The following is a 20350-nucleotide window of genomic DNA, read 5'->3' on the forward strand; positions in this document are numbered from 1 at the left end:
TGCCGCGTAGAGTAAAGAAAGAAAAAGTAGTGCAGACTCTCCGAATTTGCGCCAATCGACTGAAAATACCCAAGCTCGTGATATAAACGGAAACTGCAGCTGAAATTCGAGCGTTGACGGCAAGACTGTAAAAAGGTCGCTTCCTAGACGATGCGCACGAGCCGTGGAAGGCGACATATGCCAAAGAGACTTAGCAGAGACCTTTAAGTTGCTCGTCGCACGAATGGTGGCAGGCGAGCGGGAACGCGTAAACTTTCTGCCATTATTTCCTCCTGAATCGCCGGACGACCTTCCTTGGCTTGTATCGCGAACCAGGATGGAAGTATTCTTGCTAGTGGCGTCGACGGCATTCTGTAAACGGCGGGTTTGTGTGTAGGCCCTGCCACGCAATTCGCTTAATGTCTCATCTTCAGTCTCCTCATCAGAACTACACCTCGATCCAGCACTAAATGTGATGTAAGCGTAACGCAAAATTCGAAGAGGGGGGAAAATTCGAGCACCTTGAAGATCCCGCTTGATAGCTAGTGCTCCAATCCAAGCCAGAAGCATTCACCGAATCGTTGGTGGCGATGGGAGTTGAGGTTGAGCCCAGCCTTCGTCGGAACCTTTGCGCATTATGCAAAAACCTCCTTTCTCCACGTCCTGAAGCTTGTTTGGACGAGGGAGGCGACGGGGAGGAATGCGAGCGAGGCAGTTTGAAAACGGTTGGGGTTTCAGAAGCTACTAAATAATGTAAAGTCCGATACTTTCGCAACACTGACGCTGTCACATGACCAATATTTCGCGACTACTTACATATTTACGTATTATGTCGCTCAGTTATTTAGCAATTGGAGTTCCCTTTCTTCCCTACGACTACGACGCGTCTTTGACACGCGAATTCCCTTGAGCGCGCTCTCTCTGATGGGAGACACAACCATTTACCTGGAGGACATCGACTCCGCGCATAGACCTACCAAAATCTCCGAGAAAAGCGAAAATGCCACGTCGACAATTGAAGACACGGTGGCCAAAGGAACGACATCAACGGGGGCGGTTAAGCGACAGCTTACGCTCCAGGACATGTTCTCAGGTTCACAAGGGAAGAAGTCCACTGGCAGTGGACAATCCATAAAGAAGCTCAAGATCACGGCGTCAGGAACCAATTCTAAAAGTAGTGGCATCCAGCGACTGAATTCGATACCTTTTTCTCTGTCCGCCTTTCAAGAGTCTCTATCTGACAACGAAAGGAAGCTTCTCCAGCTCGAGTGTGAAATGATGGGAAAGAGTTGGTGCGTACTGTCGCCTCCGTTTTTCAAAATAACCAACAAAAACTCCTGTCAGGCTGAAGCTTTTGAAAGACGAGATCAAAAAGCCATACTTTATAAACTTGAAGCAATTCTTGTGGGATGCGGGTATTAAGGGAATGGATGATATTCCACGCAATGTCTATCCCTCACGTGCGTTCAGTCCATCCAATAAAAAACCTCTGTCTAAAAGCCAACTTCCTTCAGCAAAAAACATTTACAAATGGTCGGATACACCATTGGGAAAAATTAAGGTCGTTATCATTGGTCAAGGTTAGTGCACTACCGTTCCGAACTTTGATGACTCCTGACCCAGGATGAGGCAGATCCATACCATGGGGCGGGTCAAGCACATGGTCTGTAGCCCTTATCCCTTGAGCCTTGAGTTGAAGCCTGACCATGATGTGCGGGCAGGGCTTTGTTTTTCGGTTCCGGTCGGCGTAGGGATTCCCCCGTCTTTGAGAAACGTGAGCACATTCCCTCGCCACTGTTTTTTACTAGTGCCCAGCTCTAATGGTTCATAATTTGAAGATTTATGCGGAACTGAAGGCTGAGTATCCCGAGTTTGAACCGCCTAAACACGGGTGAGAAATCTTACCTGCTAATGTAACTAACTGACCATCAATGATTAATCCTACACAACAGAAATCTCTCGAGTTGGGCTAACAACGGTGTACTGATGTTGAATACCTGTCTGACCGTTCAGGCTAACAATGCGGGATCTCATTCAAATAAGGGTTGGGAACAATTTACAGATAAAGTAATTGATGTGGTCGACAGATATGGCGGCGCGAACCTTCCGAACGCAGAGAGTGATGGACCTGACAACGGAGTTGGCCGAGGCGTTGTTTTCCTTGCTTGGGGTAGCTGGGCAGCAAAAAGGGTAGCTAAATTGAACAAGGTCAGCTGGCAGTCCATTCTTCTCCTTACTGACCGGTCTCACCCAAAATAGATAAAGCACCTTATCCTTACCAGCGCTGTGAGTATTATATCACTGAGTTTAACTTCAATTTTCTGAAACAAAAATATTAGCACCCCTCCCCCTTCTCCGCCAATAAAGGATTCCTCGGGAACGGCCATTTCAAAGAGGCCAATAGATGGCTGGTGCAGAGGTACGGGTCTGAGGGGAAGGTGGATTGGTGTACCCTCCAACCTCAAATTTAAAATCAATCTGATGGTCTTTGATCTCATGTTCTCGTACCACCTTTGGCCCATTGTAACAAAATGTGCCTGCCTGCATGTTCGGACATAATCATGGTCACCCGTTGCCGGCAAATAAAGGGTTCTTTCCAGCATCAGCTGTACTTGACCAAATTATTCCGCGCCTTGGAGCTCCGGAAAGCTGAGGCGGCTACGCCGTCTCGCATTAATCATTCGCAACAAACCCAGAGATTCAGAGATATGATTTTTCAATCGCTGTGGGGCCGTTAAATTTCAAGAATTTTGATGGTTGTCCTTGCGAGGCCTCAAGGCCGCTTGAGGCCTCATGCATTGTGCCTTGCATATATCATGATCATGAGTGATTTTCAAGTCCAAGCAACAAATATCCCTGCATAATGTATAAGACGAGCCTAAGGCAAAGTAAAGTAGGGTAGCAAGTAAGGTAGAAGTGTTGCTTATACATTTCTAGGTATATATTGCGGGTGAATAGCGATACAAATTTAAATTTAGCAATTGACAGTTTATTGTATTGTCCAGTCCAATGTGGTGGGGGGAATCCTACGAACGCGAAAGCATGCATAATACACAGTTGCCTCAAGCTATCGAGTTCAGGCGTCCATCAGGCCCATATGCCGGAGATCTGGAGACAGAGTGACCCATGTCAGCCTGTCGAGTAAAGTCGGGTGGTCGAGGATTGACCTGTAGTTGAACGGGGTTGGGAAGATGTGGGAATCCTTGGTTGATTGAAAAGCCGTGAGGATCGGTCAGGCTTCGCTTGTGGGGATATGGCATAGGGGAATCACGCTGTGAATTATGCTGAGAATGCGAATGGAAATTTGGAGATGGGCTTTGACTGTGCATGTTGGGACTGTGGACATTGGGATCGTGAGACTGGAAGGACGTTTCTGCATACGAATATTGAGCGCGAGACACCTCTTCGCGCAAATCGGTCCGCATGGGGAAGCTGTGACCACCATAACTGGTGGACAATGGCCTGTCAGCATTGTGCGCGTAGTGGCTTGCGTTTCCCATGTATAAATTATTTGATGAGAGCGAGTTTCGTGACGATGAGGCAATCGAGTTTGCGTAGGATGAATATTGAACTGATTTCAGTGGTAATGGTGCCGACATGGGGGCCATGGAATATGATGATTCGGGAGGGCTGGTAACGTCAGATGATGGGTGGGGTTGTTCGTCGAGTAGCAATGAGTCGTCCCATGACTGCGACTCGATAACGTGCATGGGCCGGGAGGACAGTGAGGCGATCCCAGAAGGCGACACGGAACTTTCTCGAGATGTAGGAGAATCTGCGGTCGATGATTCTCGACTCGAGTGGAAGCTCAACGACTGTGTGCTGCTTCCGTCGTACATCTTCGGTTTATCTTTACCCGTTGGTCCTTTTCCGAGGGGTGGCCGACTTGAAGGTGGAAGGTTGAGAGCCTGGCGAAGACAAGAATTCTCTTCCTCGAGCTCTGACACTCTCTGCTCTAAAGCCTAAACTCGGAAAAGATTTGCAAAGAGAGAAATGGAATTGAATGAATTTCACATCGCTCGGAGGCGGGGATAATTTCATACCTGCAAATGAGCAGCGCGTCGTGCTCTGAATGCACGCTGGACATCTCTAGCACGATTAGGCGGGAGATTGTCGTTTCGCTTGCGGCCTCGCTTCGACGACATTTAGTAGGCGGGGTTCGTCGACCTAGAAATGCGGAGGAAAAGATGTTTCCTGGACTTCAGAGCAGGAAACATATAAAGGGACCTCCGACGATGCGCATCGGGCAAATGGGATCATGTCGCACCATATTGGGGACCTAAATCGATCGAGCCGTGGGCCTGGCCGGCAGATATATGCACGCCCCTCTGGCAAAACACTACCCCACAATTTTTCTGTCTTCACGCCTATTTTTACAAGGCAGCGACCTGCTCTCTTGTGCTTCAAAAAATGGGCTTGTCTTTCCTTCACCTTCACAATCCCTGCTTGAGTGAAATTTCGATGGTTTTGAGCGAGTCCCTGACGCATACATGTCCTTACGAGCATGGTATGACGATCATAACAACACGACCTACTGTACATACAAAGTCAAACAGATTCTTGTCTCTCAGAAAATGTTCCACAACTCACACTCACGCCGTTAAAGACCTTTGACGTTGTGCCATGACAAGGCTTGAGTCTCCAAAGTCTTTTCTGAATCTTATTGGGGCTGGGAGAGAGAGAAAAAAGGCGGGCAGTCGACTCCTGTACATCGACAGGGGGTGGACCCAAAAGCGAACCAATCGCGCACATGCTGATTAAGACATGAAGAGCATGAGGTTTCGGAGGAAAGGTTATCACGATCACTCATCACATGGGGCCAATTCCCGACCAAATTGTATAGATTATATTTATTTTCGCCGAATTATACCGGATCCGGAGAGGGAACCGTCAGCTCAGTCCTGTACCCGCGCCCGTGCTTCCTTAGCCTCCTTCTTCGCTGCAGCCTTCTCTTTATCGCGCTTGGCAAAAAGTTTATGTCGGGGAGCTGCTTCGCGTGCCAGTTTCTTATTCGCTGATTTATTTTGCTCGATGTAAGACATATGCTGAGCACCGCTGAGGGCTGTGAGGGAGCCTGTGGTGCGATGGGCAGTTGGGAACCTGCTAGGTCCGGCAGGACCGAAATCTTTGGATGTAACCGTGCCGGCCAGGTCTCCTTCTGCTGCTCGAATGTCTGATCCCAGATCTGCCTCGCTTTCGTTAGCCAGCAACACTGAGGATATGAGCTCGATTTGTTCGTCCCGAGTTTTGTAGACCAGATCTGGGAGGTCTTCAAGACCATCGAGATGAGTTATGACTTTGAAAGCATAGCCTTGATCAATTAGAAACTGTTGGCGTTTAGTGCTGTAATACATCTCTTGTGTGTCCTTGGAGACTAGTGAGTAGAAAAATGCATTGAATCCTTCGTCATTCCTCCGTTTAGCGCGGAGGATACGACCTATAGTGCTGATGGTAAGATAGGGAAGGATGGGGGCTGGCATCAGTTAAACTTACCCAAGCGCTGGGCCTCTTGACGACGTGACCCAAAATGAGATGATATCTGGATGAGACATGTGGCTTCTGGCAAGTCGATTGATGTATCTCCAACCTGGCGTAAAGGAGGGGTTTTATTGTAAGTCTGGAAAGGCAAAATGTGTCACTTACTTTGGACAAGAAAATCGTGTTGACTTCGGGACTGTGTTGGAACCATTGCAAAATCCGCATGCGCTCTACCTGGCTTGTCCCACCATGGATGTATAATTTGTGCAGGCGCTTTGCGTATGCCTATATATAAGTGAATACGCGTCTCGAATGCCAAAGAAGACAATTTAATTACCTCCAAAGCGTAGACGTTGTCAGAAAACACAATGACCTTATCTCCTCTGCCTTCATGGTACTTAACGAGAAATTGGCATGCCTGAAACTTGTTAGGGTTCATGCAATATAATAACATCCGTTTTCGTGACTGCTCCCGGAGATACTCCCGGTAGAATTCTGGTGTCATTGGACACCATACTTCCGCACACTGGACAGGGGCAGTTATTTTTTTTATTAGGAGAATTGATGCCAAGTTGTACCTGAACATTTGCGATGTGTCCTTTTGCGGCGAGATCCCTGTTACCTTAGGTAAGCTGCAGATCATGACGTATCGTGGAAGAATCAGAAACTCACATCCAATTAGCCTCATAGAGTTTCGGTCCAATCATGTAATTCAGGTCTGCTATCTTATCATCCTCGCGGACAAGGGTGGCTAACGCGGAGGGGATGATCATAATATCTCAACATGTAACGTTGGAACGAACCTGTAAGGCCGAGTTTTGAGTGCGCCTTAATGGTTGTGACCACTCGGCGAAACATCACTGCAGGAACTACGTGAACTTCATCGAGGAGGATAAAGCCCCACTCCCTCGACGTGAGGAACTCCATCATCTTCTTAGATTCATGGGATCTGTTATGAGTATTCGCTACCATCGAGTATGTCGACACGACAATTCCGCTGTCCCCAGCAAACTTGAGACCTGATCAGAAAAGATCATGCGGTTAGATGACATAAAGCAACCTTTTCCTTCTGATCTGCTGTGAACACCGCAATTTGTCGATCGGTGACATTTGACCATTGCATGAATTGCTGCTTCCACTGCATCACTGAAACACTGAACGGGAGTCAGATGTTGGTGCGAGGGATAAACGAAGGCTTACGAGGAAGTGCAGAGTACCAGACACGACTTTTTAATGGTACATGCAGCGGTGATACCAACAAGCGTCTTTCCCGCTCCACAAGGAAGCACTATAATCCCAGAGCGAGCACGACTATTATTTGCCAGTTCAATATCTGTAAAATAACTGGAGTACTGCACATACCCATTACCGAACATCTTACTCAAGCTTGTCTCTTGATATGGTCGAATGACAGTTGCAGGCTTCAAGTCAATGTCGAGATTTGCGTTAACCGTATCGTTCCGGAAGTCGTACTCCTCCAGCATCGGATATTCAAGCTCGTTGCAACGCTTCTTGACATCCTACAAACGTTATATTAGACGGTATGTAAAAACGCGACAGAGGTCACGAACGTCAATTTTTGCATCGTGGATCTCAAAGGCGTGAACGTTCTCGTCATCCTCGTCAATTTCATCTAAAGAGAAATGTAGATTGACGACGAAAGTAAAGATATCAGCAAACGTACCCGCATCAACACCCACCACCGAGGTGAATAGCTCCGCATCGCTCGCGCCATGAGGCGTCGGACCGCCAGGAATCCCAAATTTGTTCGTGATCGTGTCACCTTTCTTTTCTGCTTCCTTCGTCCCAGGAATAACCAAGTTGCCTCTGACGGGGGCTTTAGATGTCGTAAAAGTAGCACTTTTAATGCTGCTATCGGCCTGGACAGAGAACAAACGAGCTTCACGAATGACCTTGTCCTTCAGCAATAGCTGAAGTGTTTCAGGGTGACTTGATTCCACGAAATATTTGTTATGTTTCAATACAAGTTTGACTTTTCCGTAGCTTAGAGTGCGCTCGCGAATGAAAGACGTTATGCTGTCTGGAACGGGGACCTAAATTGAGTGCGTTTACAATTCAATTCTCACAAGCTCACGGCCTACTCGCCTTAGATAGGCGATTCAGAACCTTGGATTGGTAGATACAATCAGCACTGAATACTAATGAATTTGATGATTTGCACAGACTTCAATGATATCTTCCGTCTGGAGCCCAACAGAAACAGCGGCGTACAGGGAGTAGGACGTGAGTTTGTATTCATGAATAAACGCCGGTCTGGTGGGCTGTGTGACCCGCTTATCTACGAGCTGACAACCGCCACGTACCTGCTAACGGGTTCACTGATGGCGGTGAGGAAGTCTTGAGCTTGCTCAGCGATTGGCGAAAAAGCTTCCAGGATAATGTGCCCATCTTCGGGACTAATCCATAGAGGACGAGAAGCGTGGTCCGGCTTGAGGTGCAACCACGAAAAGTCTTGATCCATAAAGATGTGAGAAACGAGATTATCCTGCTGCCGACGATGAACTTCGAGTGCAGACAAGTTCTCAGACCCCTTCGAGTCCTTGGTTCGTCTTGCCTCAGCTAGCTTGCGAGTGAGAGCGCTGAAGTTGATAGTGGCACCACGAGGTACAAGAGAAGTATCAGGAGGAGAGGGCGGAATTGCATCGTCTTCATCGTTAATATCAAGATATTCATTCCGGTCATCGTCAGGCCTGGCCCGCTTGGTTGGATACGAGGATTCCGGTGAGCCTTCAAAATGGGTTAAAACTCAAGCAGGTTTGAGGAGATATAACTTACCGTCTGCAATACGCTTTCCAGACATTATGGTTCTGTACCCCGCTTAGTGGTCGAAAGTGAAGACGGTATTGACTGGTCAAGTCATCTTTACGATGAGCTGAGTAAGCAGCGGAGTTTGCAAGTCAACGTGGAACCGTCTGAGCTGCTGTTTTCTTCTTACCACCATCACGTTCCTCTAACTATTTTCTTGCATACTTACGATGTGGAGGCCAGCGACACGCCAAATAACCGGAACCAACGACGGTATGCGCTCACATTTTTCTTCTTTTGTTTCCACAGTAGTTCAACATCAGTTTTTTCTCAGTTCCTCTTGGTTCACGTCGTCGTTTTGGACCTGCGCCTGCAGACGATGCTCCTCCCCCTCAACTAGCTCAACCATCCCCCTCCGTGTACCCCCGCTCGCATAACCACGACAACGAGAGTCCTGGAAAGCGAGGTAGAGAGGAGTCCCCAGTTGGGGACCCAAAAGGTAAGCAAGAAGATTGTTCTCAGAATCCCACGACTCTGCTGTTTTTTTTGTGCACTGTCGCGGGTATCTATCGCAGCGAATTAGTCAACCTTTTCTGATCGCAAGCACTCACATTCGAGACACCCCGGATGATTCCTGACTTGACATCAAACTAACGCTGACCGTGACTAACCTTAACTTGTTGCTATTGCAATTCACTCCAGTCGATCCCAACGCTCCTCGAAAAAGACGCAGCCGCTGGGGTGATGCCAAAACGGAGATTCCTGGTTTACCCACTGCGATTTCTGCTGCTGGTGTTTCACAGGCTCAGCTCGACAATTACGCCATCCACCTTCGACTTGAAGAAATTAATCGCAAACTTAGGTTGAATGATTTTATACCTCCAGAGCGTGAAAGGTCCGTATTCTTACCCTTCTCCAACCACGCATATACTCAATTGCCTTCGTCAGGTCCGCCTCCCCCCCTCCCACCTACGACGCCCACGGGCGTCGAACGAACACTCGTGAAGTTCGCTACCGTAAGAAGCTTGAGGATGAACGTATCCGACTAGTTGATCGAGCTATGAAAAATGACCCTAATTTCCGCCCTCCCGTTGAATACCATCAGCAAAAACGTTCTCAAAGGCCTTCTGACAAAGTGTATATCCCTGTCAAGGAATTTCCGGAGATCAATTTTTTCGGTTTACTTGTGGGACCTCGTGGTAATAGCTTGAAGAAGATGGAGCGGGAAAGTGGAGCAAAGATCAGCATTCGCGGCAAGGGAAGCGTTAAGGAGGGTAAAGCCCGTCCTGACCAGTATGCTGACGATGCGGAAGAAGATCTACATTGTCTTGTTCTAGCGGAAACTGAAGAAAAGGTTGCCGCATGCGTACGAATGATCAACAAAGTTATCGAAACGGTAAGTCATAAATTTATAGACCATTATTGGGCCCATCTAAGTTCTTCGTATAGGCCGCGTCTACGCCGGAAGGTCAAAACGATCATAAACGTAATCAACTGCGGGAGCTGGCTGCCTTGAACGGAACGCTTCGTGACGATGAGAACCAGATCTGTCAAAATTGCGGTGGTGTGGGCCATCGCAAATACGATTGTCCTGAACAGCGAAACTTCACTGCTAACATCATTTGTCGTGTTTGCGGCAGTGCTGGTCATATGGCTCGTGATTGCACTGTCAATAAGGATCCCAACGCTCCCCCTTCGATGGGTGGCCAATCGCCGCCGATGAACCGAGGTGGATTTGATTCTGAGTATGCAAGCCTGATGGCGGAACTGGGAGAAGGGGGTGCTGGGCCAGGTGATGTCATGAAATCTTCCTGGACAGCGCCAAGCATGGGTCACGACATTACCGCCGGCGGGTCGAATATTCCTCCATGGCGTCGTCCGGAGGTTTGGCAGCAACCTGTCAATAATCAACAGCAGCAAGGTTACCGTCCTCCGCAAGCAGGTTATGGCGGGGCTCCCGGTGCGTATGGAGCAACGGGGGGACAGTGGGCGGGCTACCCGCAGGCGGCAGGTTATCAACCCCAAGAATACTCGAACTACGCGTCTTATTATCAGGGCCAATACGCTCAGCAACTCAGCTAATCAGCTAACCATAGCCAAGCTTCTGATCACCCTTCCCATCCACCTCTAACCGTTTCGTAGCACTAAAAATTCAATTTCAACCAGCGCGCAAGGCTCGCCCGACCTTTGATGTGTAATTCCGACTTCTGTCTTTATCTGGCCGTTCAGCAGTTAACTTTTAAGTATCGACGATGCCAGGTATATAGTTTTTGCCTTCACACAATTTCTACGTTGTTTCGTTCCAGATGAGGCACAAACTAATCAACAAGTTGGTGGTCGTTAATAAACCCACTCAGTCTTCATTATTCTTGCATTATTCTTAGTCTACACATTGAAATGTAGCATTTGGGCGAGTTCAAACCAACACCTAAGCATCGCACTGCTCTGTCTTCTTCCTCCGTTTCTTCTTGCCCTTGCGCGGACTTGACTCGATTTCGGAGACCAGATCTTGTTTCCGCTTTAGTGTGATATTTTGGTCTCGTACAAAGCAGGACACAAAAAATCCATTCGTGGCATCTTCTCCTGGTAAGCATCGCACCAACGCAGAGGCAGCATCTGCAAAGCTGCACATTAGCCTGAAATATAATCGATCAAAAGTGCGACGTCACCAGTCGAGTTCATTTCTTCGGCAAAACCTCTTCGAGGCCAGTCGGGTAGCACCTCATTTCGGGAGGCGATTGAGAAAGATCCGGCCTTAGCCTCGTCGGAGCTGAGAGCATCGCGGACCACATGCTCGTTTTCAGAAGCATGGATGCTGCACGTTGAATACACGATTTTCTTCACGTTGGGGACTAGAGGTCACCCCAAATTTTCAAATCCACGATAGGTCAGGCTTTCCGGGGGCGCACTTACACCTCATTGCATGTTTTATCATCAGCAACTGAAAAGCCGCTAGCTTGTCAAGACGCTCATGTTGCGATTTCTCACTTTCAGGCTCTAAAACACATAACAAATTAAACAATGCTTTGTAACTTAGTTGCGGACACCGTACCTCCCTCGAGCAGATGATCAAGTCGGTTCACGATGCCCGAACCACTACAGGATGGATCCAGCAAGCTACAATCGGAGTATAGTGTCAACTCAAGGACCCCAACGTATGAAAGTGATTCACAAACATATGTGTGACTGGAAGGTATTTTGGGTCAGAAGGATCGACTGTCAGGAAGTCTGTGTTCACAGGTGTGACATTCTTGCAGGCCGCTTTTCCAATCATCATTTTCAGGGTTGAAAAACGCTTTCGATCGCGTTCAAAGGCATAGAGCTATGGAGATGGAAAAGGGGATTGCGTCTCGGTCAAAGCCCTGAAATCGATTCAGTAGGGCATTACTGACCGTTCCTTTATTACCCATAAGTGCGCTCAGGTGTGAGGTCTTATTGCCCGGGGCAGCTGTGGCATCAATGACCACGCTGTTGTCTTCCGATGGGGGCGAAAGAACGACAGCAGGAAAGCACGACGCTTTATCTTGTAAGATAATTTTACCAGAATTGTAAGCTGGATCGTCTTGAAGAGCGGCATTGGGCGAAAAGGCAAGAAGATTTGGTATATGAGCATCTTTTTGGAACCCTTTGCTGTTGGCAAGATGATTCAGAGATGAGAATGAATTAATGCTTTACTTGCCTGGACTCGAAAGGACTTGACAAGGAGTACCCTTGCGAGACGAAATATTTGATGGCTTCATCGATTGACCAAAGGGAGGTGTTCACTCGCGCATACCGCGGTATGTTGGCTGTTGTACTTGTTAGACCCTTCAAATTCATGCCTGCTAACAGTCACATATCCACCTGCTCGTTGGTCTGTTTGGACAAGATCCTGGCTGGACGTCGCACCGCGCTTAATCTTAATCTTTTGAAGTTCACCGTGCAGTCGGGTTTTGTGACGAAGCACAGCCTGCTTGATAGGACCGTCACCTGCTTGGATGCCTCGAGACAGGAGCAAGTCGTGAACCAGAACCAAGGCAAGATTTATTGAAGTCAACTTCCGCTCTTCTTTCATGAGCTTTGATTCCCGAATCACATCCGATAGAACGGATTTGACTAGAACAACAGTTGGTATTTGGCGGATATGTGCTACTTTGGAGGAAATATCTCACATTTCAACGTCTCGATGACGAGGGCGGCAGTCCTCTTCCTATTGTTCTCTGGAAGTGTAGCAATTACACCCTTTATCGAACCTTGTTTTGCATCGAGACGATCCAACGTTTTGGCAGCTTCGAAATAAAAGTTCATTTTCTTGTGCTAGATACAGGTATACCAATCAGGTCTAATCGAGGAGTGGTGAGGGGGCCTGCACAATTGTATGTAGACAATGCGTTTTAAAAGAACTTCTTCAAGACATCTAAGGAAGAGAGGCGGATCGTCAGTAATGCAGAACAGTGGGATATTGAGAAATGGTAGAGAATAATCAGTATGTTGTGTTTCGTCAAATATGGCCGTGACCAATCGGACAATGTAGATAAATACAGCATCATGGTGAAGAATGTAAGAGGACAATGCTCACTTTTTGGAAGCCAATGACGGGAGCAAGACAGGAGTAGGAAGGAAAGAAATTCAAACAATTTTTGTCACGCACACCAACATGTCACGTCCGTCGTTTTATAGCACGTTTTAGGCTGGCACTTGTATGAAACTTGCCTCATCTCCACTTCAGAAGTAGGTGCCTGCGTCATAAGCCCTGCGTTGAATTGATCAGAAAACCAATGCTCGTTGATACTGAACTTTACGACCTTCTCGGCGTCTCTCCAGACGCGAGCGAAGGTGCGTCACATACAAATTACTTTTCTCTTTGATCCTCAAGTATATTCACTAGACGAAATCAAGAAGGCTTACCGAAAAAAGGTGCCATAGCTCAAGTGCACTGTGTGAAAGCATACTAACTCAAATTAGGCGAAAGAACATCATCCAGTGGGTTTTAACGGTTCCCATCCTGTCCTCGAGGCTTTTACTCAATAGGCCTACAATAGGATAAAAATATTAATGATCCAGAAGCAGGCCAAAAATTTCAGGAGATTGGTGCCGCGTACGTTTCTACTCAAGTCCTCCTCTCAATTTGTTGCTTTGAACTCTTTATAAAGGTACGAGATTCTTAGTGATCCTCAAACACGAGCCGCATATGATTCAGAGGGGTTGGACGGTTTGACCGGCGCTGGTGGCCCACATATGAACGCAGAAGACCTATTCGCGCAATTCTTTGGTGGAGGCGGCGCTGCTCCCATGTTTGGATTCGACTTCGGCCCAGCAGGTTCAGGAAGGCGGCGTGGTAAAGGCGAGGACTCTCTCATACCTCATGATGTGACCTTGGAGGATCTTTACAACGGAAAGTCCGTCAAAATGAACATGGAGAAAGAAATCTTGTGTGGCGTGTGCAAAGGGTGGGTTTGAGTCCCATATGTTAATAACAGGCTGACGTCGATTTCGTTTACCCAGTTCAGGCGCCCGTGGAAATGCTAAACCAAAATCATGTTCAACCTGCGAAGGTAAAGGATGGACATATGCCCAGACACAAGTTGGTTGTCATGAAAATCGTCCTGATCCCAACTCACAGATCTATAGATATCAAGTGGGCGCCTAGGAACATCAAGAATCCAATGTCACGATTGCAAGGGACACGGCGAGAAACTCAAGGAGAAGGAAAGGTATGGCAGAAGCCGAAACTATGCTTCCTATAAAAATGACGTTGAATCTTAGATGTAAAAAATGCAAAGGTGATAAGACCATCAAGGAAAAGACAAGACAAGAAATCTTTGTGGAAAAAGGAATGGCAGACCGTCAGCGCATTGTCCTAGCAGGGGCAGGTGATCAAGAAGTAGCGTTATTTTTTTGTGGCCAAGGCGTCTGACAAACCATTTGCAGCCTGGTGTCCCCGCGGGCGATGTCGTATTCGTCCTGAGAGCGAGTCCGCACGAATCTTTCGAACGTTCAGGAAACGATCTACTTGCCCATGTATCAATAACACTTTCGGAAGCACTCCTCGGCTTCTCTCGCATTCTAATCACGCACCTGGATGGCCGTGGCGTGAAAGTTACAAGCCCTCCTGGCAAAATTATCAAGCACCAAGACTCAATCGTGCTCCGTGGAGAGGGCATGCCTATCTACAAACGACCTGACGAAAAGGGGGACCTCTTCATCGTACTGGAGATTGAGATGCCAGACGATGAGTGGCTCAAGACTGTTGATCTAACTGTACGTGTGGTGGTGTCCAAACTTAATGAGATTATTAACAAGCTTCTTTCGCAGAAACTTGCCCCACTGCTTCCCCCGAAGAAGGAGGATGTCGATCCTCGTCCAGCTGTTGTGGACGAGGCAGAGTTCGAGGAGAGTGACATTGTGGATGTGCGTGCAAGGTCTTTCCCGGCTAGTCCAAACTTCTTTGACCACGGATTTGCATCGCAGTTCGGCGAAGGAGATGAAGACGCTTGGGAGGACGAAGGGGAGGAGGAGATGGGAGGAGACCCCGAATGCCGCACCCAATGAACGAGCCCTTGACGCAGAATGCGTATTTCATATACGAGTAACCTCGCCTTATTATTTAATTACTAATACCCAACTGCAAATCATACCTCCACAATTTAGATGCGTGCCTAAAAAGGGAACTCTCCGGCGGCAATGTTCTGAAGAGGGGCTTGGCACCAAAAACTTGCTCATTATGCTCAGCTTCATCGTCCTTTGCGGTTGCATCGCGTACGCAGTGGCGCAAAGTACAACGGCACGCATCCTAATATACTCCGCGACAGCAGGTTTCCGACACGATTCTATTCCTACAGCCATTGAAGCGCTGAAGCAAGGAGGCAACCCCATCAATGTTCAATTCGACGCTACAGAAGACCACTCTCAATTCACTACGGCGATCCTTTCTCAGTATGATGCATTGTTATTCCTCAGCACAACGGGAGAAGGTGCGCCAGGACGGGAGCGACATTGCAGGGACGTCTAATCTTGCTATCCTCTCCACAGTTCTCGACGACCCTGGAAAGGCAGCGTTCCGGACGTATTTGAATATGGGAGGGAATTTTATTGGAGTGCACGCCGCTTCTGATTGCCTGAGGAACACCAGTTCTTACAGAAGCGAGTTAGGTGCGTCCCCGCCTCTCTTACCGTAGTAAAAATCCTAAAAGCAATGCGTAACTTGCCAGGAACCCTATTTGATTATCATCCTCCTCTACAGAACGCCGTGCGTCCAAGTTAGACGTCTGTCGCCACAGTTCCAAGGCTGATCATGCTTAGATCGTTAATGTTGTGGGACCCTCCCATCCGAGCACCAGAAAGCTTCCTGCAGCATGGAAAGTCCAAGACGAGATGTCATTGTCTTCCCTCATTATCAAAAAAAAAAACGATTCTCATTTCCTGCCTCCCAGGTATAACTTTATTTCCGACCCGCGTGCTATCGGTGCCACGGTCATTCTTTCGGCTGATGAGTCTAGCTACGTGGGTAAGCCTTTCGTAGGCTATACCACATAACAGCAGGTAATATTATTTTAGACAACGGGACCAGAAAATTCGATCAGGGCACACCCCACCCAACAGCGTGGTTTCAAGAACGAGGCGCTGGCGCTGAAGCTGGTGGAACTAAAGGGCGCAGTTTTTATACCAGCCTTGGGCATCTAAACGAGACTTGGAAAGTGAGTTTTTCCTAATCAGATCATCCGACGCAGGTGTTTTTCGGTAATGTAGGATGACCTTTTCATGTCACACATCATTGGTGGTGTATCTTGGGCCTTACAAGGGAATACAACTCGTGCATTCAACGCCTCTGCCCTGGTCGGAAACTCCCAGCAATCTACGACCAGCCGCGTTGGAGCGGCTTCTACAGCCGCGGGACCCCGAGAGTCAGCGCAGTACGTCTCTAACACCGTCTCTTGCTGTAAAATCTGAATAGTTCATATACATAGCACCTCCAGAAGTGTAGTCTCAAGGCCTGCGTGGCTGCTCTTGGGGATGGGAGTGTTGCAGAATTTATTCCTTTGTAATGATATATGATGTTTTGAATATTTACCTGTAAGGACGATCTTACGATAGAAATTTATCTCCTGGCATGTCATGCGGCAGCACTTGCGTAAGTCTGTCATGTAGTGGGATGGTCAACGTCGAGTTCTTGCGCAAGGAGATGTTGCTTGGGACATTGAGCGACGTCTTAGAACCAGAAAATCGATTTCAACGGCTATACATCTATATGTTTGTATCCTTGTACCTGTGGGCAGTAGGTCAGAGAAAGCAAGGGAAAGAATGAAGAGTCACGAACCCTATTCTCACGAAGCATTTGAATGTATTTGTCTGCTAACCACTTGCAGTTCTCATAGTGGTTGACTCCTTCACCCCTTTGGCACTTCCCAAGCTCATTCTGAACGAGACGGGTTTCCATGGCTCGTACCCATGATTCACGGAGGTTGTTTTCCCTCTCTTGTAACTTGGCTAAAAAAATGTAAGAAATGAGCCGAAAATGGGCCAAGAATACTAACCTTTTATTTCAGCAGCCTTCGCCTCGTCAATAGCCATGGTCGGAAGACGGGTGATTCGTGTTGTTGGCTGTTTGGATCAAGTGGTATAACGATTTAATGAGTGTATAACTTTCAAAGTTTCATTCAATCCCAAGTCCCCTCTACTCTAGATTATGCACCCTTGGTGTGCTCAGTCAATCCAGCTCTATTCTACGTTCATTACGTTCTCCATGTCTTCAAATTTTCACCCCTCCACATAAAATCGTTTGATAACCGAAATAAATCACATGCCTCGGTATGTCTGCTGTTAATATCCCAGCCTCAGGATTATCATCTCGTCAACCACAAATGGCACAGTCATTCCCAGCAGAGAAACCATTGATCACATTAACTCACAGTATGTTGCTTTTTCGATAGTTTTCTCACTTGATTCTCATTGTTCCTTCAGCAAAACCATCATTATGGATCATTGAACTGCACAACGGTCAAGACAATCGTTTAACACTCGAACTCGTTGACAACGGTCTCAAGCCCGCGCTCGACACCGTAGAGCGGGAATGGCGCGACCAGTGGAGAGCAGCGCAAAAGGCCAAGAACTTAGAGGCAGGCAGGGGCGCTCTCATTATTGTTGGTCGGAAGGATCAGGACAAGTTCTTTAGCAATGGTGTGTACCTTCCAGCTCCTTTTCTCATGGCAGTAATATTTATTCGAAAAGGTCTGGACTTTCACAACGTCGTCACAAACCCAAACTTTTTCCCTAGTGCGTGTTCCTTCGAACACGATACCCTTTTTTAATGTCTGAATATCAGCTACATTCAACCCATTGTTGGCCCGGTTATTAGCCTTCCCGAGTTCGTTACACAATTACTTTTACCTGCACCGTAGACCTAACACACCTCCTACAGTCCCCACAATTGCTGCTATCAACGGCCACTGTTTTGCTGGTGGTTTCATGCTTTCGTTAGCATGCGATTATCGCGTCATGACTGATGGAAGCAAACGAAACGCATGGCTGTGTATGAATGAGGTGGGCGCCCACAGCGTCTGGTATACCGGCGTCACCGCTAAATATCTTCTCACAGGTGCACTTCGGTGCAATTTGGCCGCTGTCCTTCGCAACGATTCTGCGTGCTAAAGTCGGTGACCATCGTTTGCAACGCAAGATTGCTCTTGAGGGCCACCGGTTCACTGCCTCTGAAGCATACGCCGACGGCCTACTTGACCATATCGTCAAGGGAAATACCACAGATATTTTGGCAAAAGCTGAGGAAGTTGCGGAGAAATTTAGCGCGAATGCAGCCAATGGCGTCTGGGGTTTGATCAAGGTAGGACAATTTACAAACGTCAGTTTGGCCTATTTTTGATTTCCACTCAAGAGCGATCTATACCGCGACACTTTGGAGATGATACGGAGAGATACCAGGCTAATGAATGCCCAAATAGACGATGCGGCTGCTAAGGCGCGATTGTAATGAGCCGCAGCAACGAGAACTATTTATAGCTTACCCCCATGTGACTTCGGCGTGTTGTCTATGTTATATAAAGGATCATCAGCTTTTGTTGTTTCCCTCCAACCTTCTCTTTTTTTCCCTTTCAACTTTTCTTCACGGCGCACGCCCCAGGTCGGGCTTTCTTGTTCGCTCCATTCACTTAGCTTTCTACTTTCCTTGCTTGCTCTTTGTGCTTTTCTCATCATGCAACTGCAACTCTCCTTTTCTGCCCTGCTAGCAGGTTTCGCTTTAGTGCTGTCCTTACAGGTTTTGGATGCGGCGCCTGTTCCGAAGCCGAGATCCAGCGTTAGCATGGTTACACTCCCTTTGAAGCGCATGGAACAAGCACGAAACGTCCACCCTCTGATTGTATGTGTTTTAATTAAGTCCAAGCTGAATGGTACTGATCCTTGTTTGTGCAGCTCCTCCAACAACACATAAACCGTAGTAATCGTCGTCTCGCTCGCATATCGGGACGCACTCAACCAACTGTGGAGTTCCTTGAACGAGAGCTTCAGAAACGGGTTTATGCCGTTGAAGGATCCGAGGGTCTGGAGAGGCGATTTAATCGCAATGGTGTACCCGGCAGCGAAGAAAACACTTTGGAAAAGCGTTACAATCGCTTTGGTGTTCCAGAGAAAGCCAAGTCCCCCGTTGGTGCTGACTCTTTGGCCGTTCTCAAGAAGGGCAGTGGTAACGCTGGTCAGCAAAAAAGTAACGTTGCTGTCGCCAATACTCCAACTGCCAATAGCTCTTTGGGTTTGGACATCGAGTAAGTCTCGACTCTATAATCAATGGACGAAACCAACATCATCTTTTAAGGGCTCAGGACGTCGGTTACCTCGCTACTGTTAAGATGGGAACGCCTCCTCGTGATTTCCTCATTCTCATGGACTCCGGATCAGCCGACCTGTGGGTTGGCGCTGAAGCCTGCCAATCTCAAAATGGTGGAGGGTGTGGCAACCATAACTTCCTAGGACCTCTGTCATCAAGCTCCTTTGCAGACTCTCAAGCACCCTTCAAGGTTACCTACGGAACTGGTGAAGTATCTGGAACCATTGTTCAGGACAACATCAATATCGCGGGTCTGGCCCTGGATGCGCACACATTTGGTGTTGCTTTGGTGGAGAGCGTTGACTTCTCTGGAGCTCAGACTCCATTCGACGGATTGATGGGTCTGGCTCAATCCGTACGTATTCAATTGGAGATTGCAAGATCAGGCTTACTGAGGCATCACAGACTCTCTCTGAGCAACAAACCCCAACGCCCATTGAGTCTCTTGCCCAAGCTGGCTTGGTCACCGATGCTATCGTCTCATACAAGATTTCTCGGCTGGCGGACAACAAGAATGACGGGGAGATCACCTTTGGGTATGCTTGTTTCTATTATGATCATGGAATTAAGACCCACTTTTTTTCTTCTTTTTCAGCGGACTGGATGCAACTAAATTTGACCCTAAAACTTTGACTACTGTCCCTAACGTAAACAAGCAAGGCTTCTGGGAAGCTGGCATGGATGCCGCGACCGTCAATGGCAAGGACACCGGGCTCAAAGGTCGCACTGCTATCCTCGACACTGGTATATTCAATCGTTGTTGTACGATAGACCACATTGTTGATTGTTCTATCAATAGGCACCACTTTGATAGTCGCCCCAGCGTCTGATGCTGCCGCAGTCCACGCTGCTATTCCTGGAGCTCAATCCGATGGTCAAGGGGGTTTCACTCTGCCCTGCACCACCACAGCCAGCGTTGCGCTGACTTTTGGTGGTCAAACCTTCACCATCGACCCACGGGATCTTGCCTTCCAACCCATCAACGCCAACGACCCTCAAGGCGATTGCGTCTCCGGAATAGCATCAGGAAACATTGGTGGTGCACAGGAATGGCTTGTAAGTAACCGATTCTATCGTTTTATTTTTGGTGGTGTTCACCTGCAACGTAGGTTGGCGATGTCTTTTTGAAGAACGCCTACTTCTCGACTGATGTGACGAAGAACACTTTGAGCCTTGCCAAGCTGGTGTGATTGGAGTTGGACATCCATTATCATTAACATTCATTCAAGCAGGAGGTGTATATATGTAACTAATGGGTCGTGTTGAAATGGGAAAGAATGGCGTGACGAAAGATATATAAAGTTGTGGCTC

At 47.8% G+C, this 20350-nt stretch overlaps 10 protein-coding genes across 10 annotated transcripts; 6 read left to right on the forward strand and 4 right to left on the reverse strand.

The window, feature by feature from the left end:
• Window positions 1-1062: 1062 nt before the first annotated feature.
• On the forward strand, window positions 1063-2450 carry LACBIDRAFT_249888 (uncharacterized protein; the record flags this gene model as incomplete). The annotated part of the gene is made up of 10 exons (XM_001880623.1): window positions 1063-1271; window positions 1324-1383; window positions 1450-1559; window positions 1613-1642; window positions 1701-1753; window positions 1818-1870; window positions 1932-2058; window positions 2098-2187; window positions 2239-2265; window positions 2319-2450. The coding sequence occupies 10 exons, from the start codon at window positions 1063-1065 to the stop codon at window positions 2448-2450; spliced, it is 891 nt and encodes a 296-aa protein (XP_001880658.1).
• Window positions 2451-3041: 591 nt separating this feature from the next.
• On the reverse strand, window positions 3042-4124 carry LACBIDRAFT_297089 (uncharacterized protein; the record flags this gene model as incomplete). The annotated part of the gene is made up of 2 exons (XM_001880860.1): window positions 3042-3941; window positions 4023-4124. 2 exons carry the CDS (start codon window positions 4122-4124, stop codon window positions 3042-3044), a joined length of 1002 nt encoding a protein of 333 aa, XP_001880895.1.
• Window positions 4125-4874: 750 nt separating this feature from the next.
• On the reverse strand, window positions 4875-7954 carry LACBIDRAFT_184863 (uncharacterized protein; the record flags this gene model as incomplete). The annotated part of the gene is made up of 14 exons (XM_001880861.1): window positions 7782-7954; window positions 7644-7731; window positions 7142-7511; window positions 7029-7090; window positions 6820-6977; window positions 6658-6768; window positions 6518-6611; window positions 6261-6468; window positions 6130-6208; window positions 6036-6072; window positions 5795-5983; window positions 5623-5742; window positions 5473-5566; window positions 4875-5416 (listed from the first exon to the last, which is right to left on the reverse strand). Exons 1-14 carry the CDS (start codon window positions 7937-7939, stop codon window positions 4875-4877), a joined length of 2310 nt encoding a protein of 769 aa, XP_001880896.1. The 5' UTR covers window positions 7940-7954.
• A 1036-nt stretch (window positions 7955-8990) lies between these two features.
• Window positions 8991-9888, forward strand: LACBIDRAFT_144334 (uncharacterized protein; the record flags this gene model as incomplete). The annotated part of the gene is made up of 3 exons (XM_001880624.1): window positions 8991-9118; window positions 9172-9619; window positions 9673-9888. Coding segments are annotated over 3 exons (792 nt in total), but the record flags the coding sequence as incomplete, so codon positions are not given.
• Window positions 9889-10651: 763 nt separating this feature from the next.
• On the reverse strand, window positions 10652-12510 carry LACBIDRAFT_184877 (uncharacterized protein; the record flags this gene model as incomplete). Its single annotated transcript, XM_001880862.1, has 9 exons — window positions 10652-10839; window positions 10893-11075; window positions 11137-11220; window positions 11276-11340; window positions 11400-11545; window positions 11616-11892; window positions 11924-12030; window positions 12089-12318; window positions 12375-12510. 9 exons carry the CDS (start codon window positions 12508-12510, stop codon window positions 10652-10654), a joined length of 1416 nt encoding a protein of 471 aa, XP_001880897.1.
• A 470-nt stretch (window positions 12511-12980) lies between these two features.
• LACBIDRAFT_159402 (uncharacterized protein) lies at window positions 12981-14445 on the forward strand (the record flags this gene model as incomplete). Its single annotated transcript, XM_001880625.1, has 9 exons — window positions 12981-13038; window positions 13091-13119; window positions 13168-13185; window positions 13245-13300; window positions 13356-13652; window positions 13708-13786; window positions 13834-13916; window positions 13969-14086; window positions 14134-14445. Coding segments are annotated over 9 exons (1050 nt in total), but the record flags the coding sequence as incomplete, so codon positions are not given.
• A 478-nt stretch (window positions 14446-14923) lies between these two features.
• Window positions 14924-16317, forward strand: LACBIDRAFT_173797 (uncharacterized protein). Its single transcript, XM_001880626.1, has 8 exons — window positions 14924-15176; window positions 15235-15354; window positions 15414-15451; window positions 15505-15578; window positions 15636-15709; window positions 15760-15899; window positions 15952-16115; window positions 16170-16317. The coding sequence occupies exons 1-8, from the start codon at window positions 14927-14929 to the stop codon at window positions 16255-16257; spliced, it is 948 nt and encodes a 315-aa protein (XP_001880661.1). The 5' UTR covers window positions 14924-14926; the 3' UTR covers window positions 16258-16317.
• Window positions 16318-16438: 121 nt separating this feature from the next.
• Window positions 16439-16687, reverse strand: LACBIDRAFT_249657 (uncharacterized protein; the record flags this gene model as incomplete). Its single annotated transcript, XM_001880863.1, has 2 exons — window positions 16439-16468; window positions 16520-16687. Coding segments are annotated over 2 exons (198 nt in total), but the record flags the coding sequence as incomplete, so codon positions are not given.
• A 376-nt stretch (window positions 16688-17063) lies between these two features.
• LACBIDRAFT_297096 (uncharacterized protein) lies at window positions 17064-18187 on the forward strand (the record flags this gene model as incomplete). The annotated part of the gene is made up of 7 exons (XM_001880627.1): window positions 17064-17112; window positions 17164-17379; window positions 17431-17475; window positions 17525-17566; window positions 17621-17742; window positions 17798-18040; window positions 18092-18187. 7 exons carry the CDS (start codon window positions 17064-17066, stop codon window positions 18185-18187), a joined length of 813 nt encoding a protein of 270 aa, XP_001880662.1.
• Window positions 18188-18517: 330 nt separating this feature from the next.
• LbPR_A9 (aspartic peptidase A1) lies at window positions 18518-20325 on the forward strand (the record flags this gene model as incomplete). Its single annotated transcript, XM_001880628.1, has 7 exons — window positions 18518-18574; window positions 18628-18977; window positions 19028-19394; window positions 19445-19575; window positions 19635-19783; window positions 19839-20095; window positions 20149-20325. 7 exons carry the CDS (start codon window positions 18518-18520, stop codon window positions 20227-20229), a joined length of 1392 nt encoding a protein of 463 aa, XP_001880663.1. The 3' UTR covers window positions 20230-20325.
• Between the last annotated feature and the right edge of the window lie 25 nt (window positions 20326-20350).

The sequence above is a fragment of the Laccaria bicolor genome, genomic scaffold (assembly GCF_000143565.1).
Source record: "Laccaria bicolor S238N-H82 LACBIscaffold_11 genomic scaffold, whole genome shotgun sequence".
In the NCBI taxonomy this organism is placed as follows: domain Eukaryota; kingdom Fungi; phylum Basidiomycota; class Agaricomycetes; order Agaricales; family Hydnangiaceae; genus Laccaria; species Laccaria bicolor.